The following is a 1,746-nucleotide window of genomic DNA, read 5'->3' as shown; positions in this document are numbered from 1 at the left end:
CGCGCTTTACAAAGCAGTTATCATTACCAATTTGTCAGGGAGACGAAAACAACTGTACATAATTATCTGAACAACAGAATAAGTATAACGATGGACGCATACGTTGTTACCAGTCAGCCAACAGTTGAAATCCATCGTCAAGTAGTTGTACAGGTAGGCGTAAATCGATAAAAGTACTTTGAAAGTAATAAGCTGCGGTGCAACGAATTTCTTACCGTTTTCAATTTCTTTTCTCTATGTCTCTCGTGTTATTTCAATTTTATGACCTTTAGGATCTAATGTGTAAATAACTTTCTCTATTAGATTCGATTGTCTAACTTCAAATTGAAGTTATTTATTTCAAACTGCAATAAAGTATATGATTGATTGATTGATTGGTTGATTGATTGATTGATTGAACCTCTTTTTCTGGGTTGGGAAGGACACGGTATATCCAAAAAGTGCTGACCATTCTGGTGGCGTCTCCAGTGGGTTCAGGGGTACCCCTTCCCCGTCGGAAGAAACCAGTCATTGCATTGGGGAACACTGCTTTGAGAAAACTTTTGCAGTTTGAGGTGCCTATTTTAAAAATTTGGTGAGCAAGGGAGGTGTTGACCACCTATTAGGGACCTTTCTCAACTGGCCATCCTTTAAGTTACATATCTCAACTTGTATTGTTGGTGGGCTGTAAATAATTCACGTTTGTTTCAGCTGGTACAAGCATTCAATGGCTTACAACAAAAAAACGAACCCCTTACCTATAAATGCCTTTCATACTATTACCTACAGTGAATGCGAATAAAAAAAGATTGGTGAAAAATTCATGAGTTGTAATCGTCTTCGATCTATCATTCTTTCACAGCAAAAACAGTCTGAATGGTCATCCGGACTTTTTGACTGCTGTCAGGAGCCTGTAGGCTGTAAGTAGGAGTTTGCTAAGTATGCCATTATTTCAATCGTGTGTCATGGTCGAAATAGACCGACTCCCCGAAACTCAACTGAGAGTGCCGGTGCTGGTCACGTAATGTTATTCAGCGTAATTTTAACACAGTACAGTAACATATTTTCAAATGGGATATTTTTTTTTACGCTGTGGCTATTTTTACGACGAGCTATGAAGATAGCTCCCAATGCTATTGTTACGTCGATCGCTATCGCATGCGTGATAGCGTCCCTCGTCGCAAGGGGGGGGGGGGAATAAACAAGCCTTGAACTGAGCGAACCGCGACGCTAAATCTAGCCTAAGCCTATCTCTAGGCCCAGAGAAAGGCCATACATGCTTGGTAGATGCCAGCCTATGCGGCGGGGTAGGAGTGAAATACATGTAGGCCTACGCAGCTAGGAATAGCGTACATATTGTAGGCCTACATTCATACTTGTTTATAACAGCTCCCTAGTCTGGGGTGGCAGTATAAGAAATGAATTTCAATTTTGTAAAACACAAAAATTGTGACATGAAAATTATTTAATGTGTAGCCTAGGGCCTATTTAGCCCCAAACTATAGGCTTATATACAGTATAGACCTAACGGTTAAGCCTAGAAAATTGTTTTCATGTTGAGTTTTGTGAATGCGATCCCCACTCGGTGGTGGGTATTCCTGGAAATTTATTACCAATTATGTTTATGTGTATTTGAAAAATGTATTTAGTGTGTTATTGAATTGTATTGTCACACATACACACACACCCCCCCACACACATATATATATAGGCCTATATATATAGGCCTATATATATATATATATATATATATATATACTACTTATA

General features: G+C 39.0%; 1 protein-coding gene across 1 annotated transcript in view; it reads left to right on the top strand.

Moving 5' to 3' along the window:
• LOC117113608 (cornifelin-like) overlaps positions 1-1,746 on the top strand; it is a 4,165-nt gene continuing 2,419 nt past the window's right edge. Inside the window, exons 1-2 of the mRNA XM_033257003.1 lie at positions 1-153; positions 842-899. Of these exons, the coding sequence (XP_033112894.1) occupies positions 91-153; positions 842-899 (121 nt within the window). The 5' untranslated portion in view covers positions 1-90. The remainder of the gene's footprint in view (positions 154-841; positions 900-1,746) is intronic.

Source organism: Anneissia japonica, unplaced genomic scaffold (assembly GCF_011630105.1).
Source record: "Anneissia japonica isolate Jap-2015-1 unplaced genomic scaffold, ASM1163010v1 scaffold287748_len1686314_cov196, whole genome shotgun sequence".
NCBI lineage: Eukaryota > Metazoa > Echinodermata > Crinoidea > Comatulida > Comatulidae > Anneissia > Anneissia japonica.
This window is presented reverse-complemented; position numbering and strand designations above follow the sequence as displayed.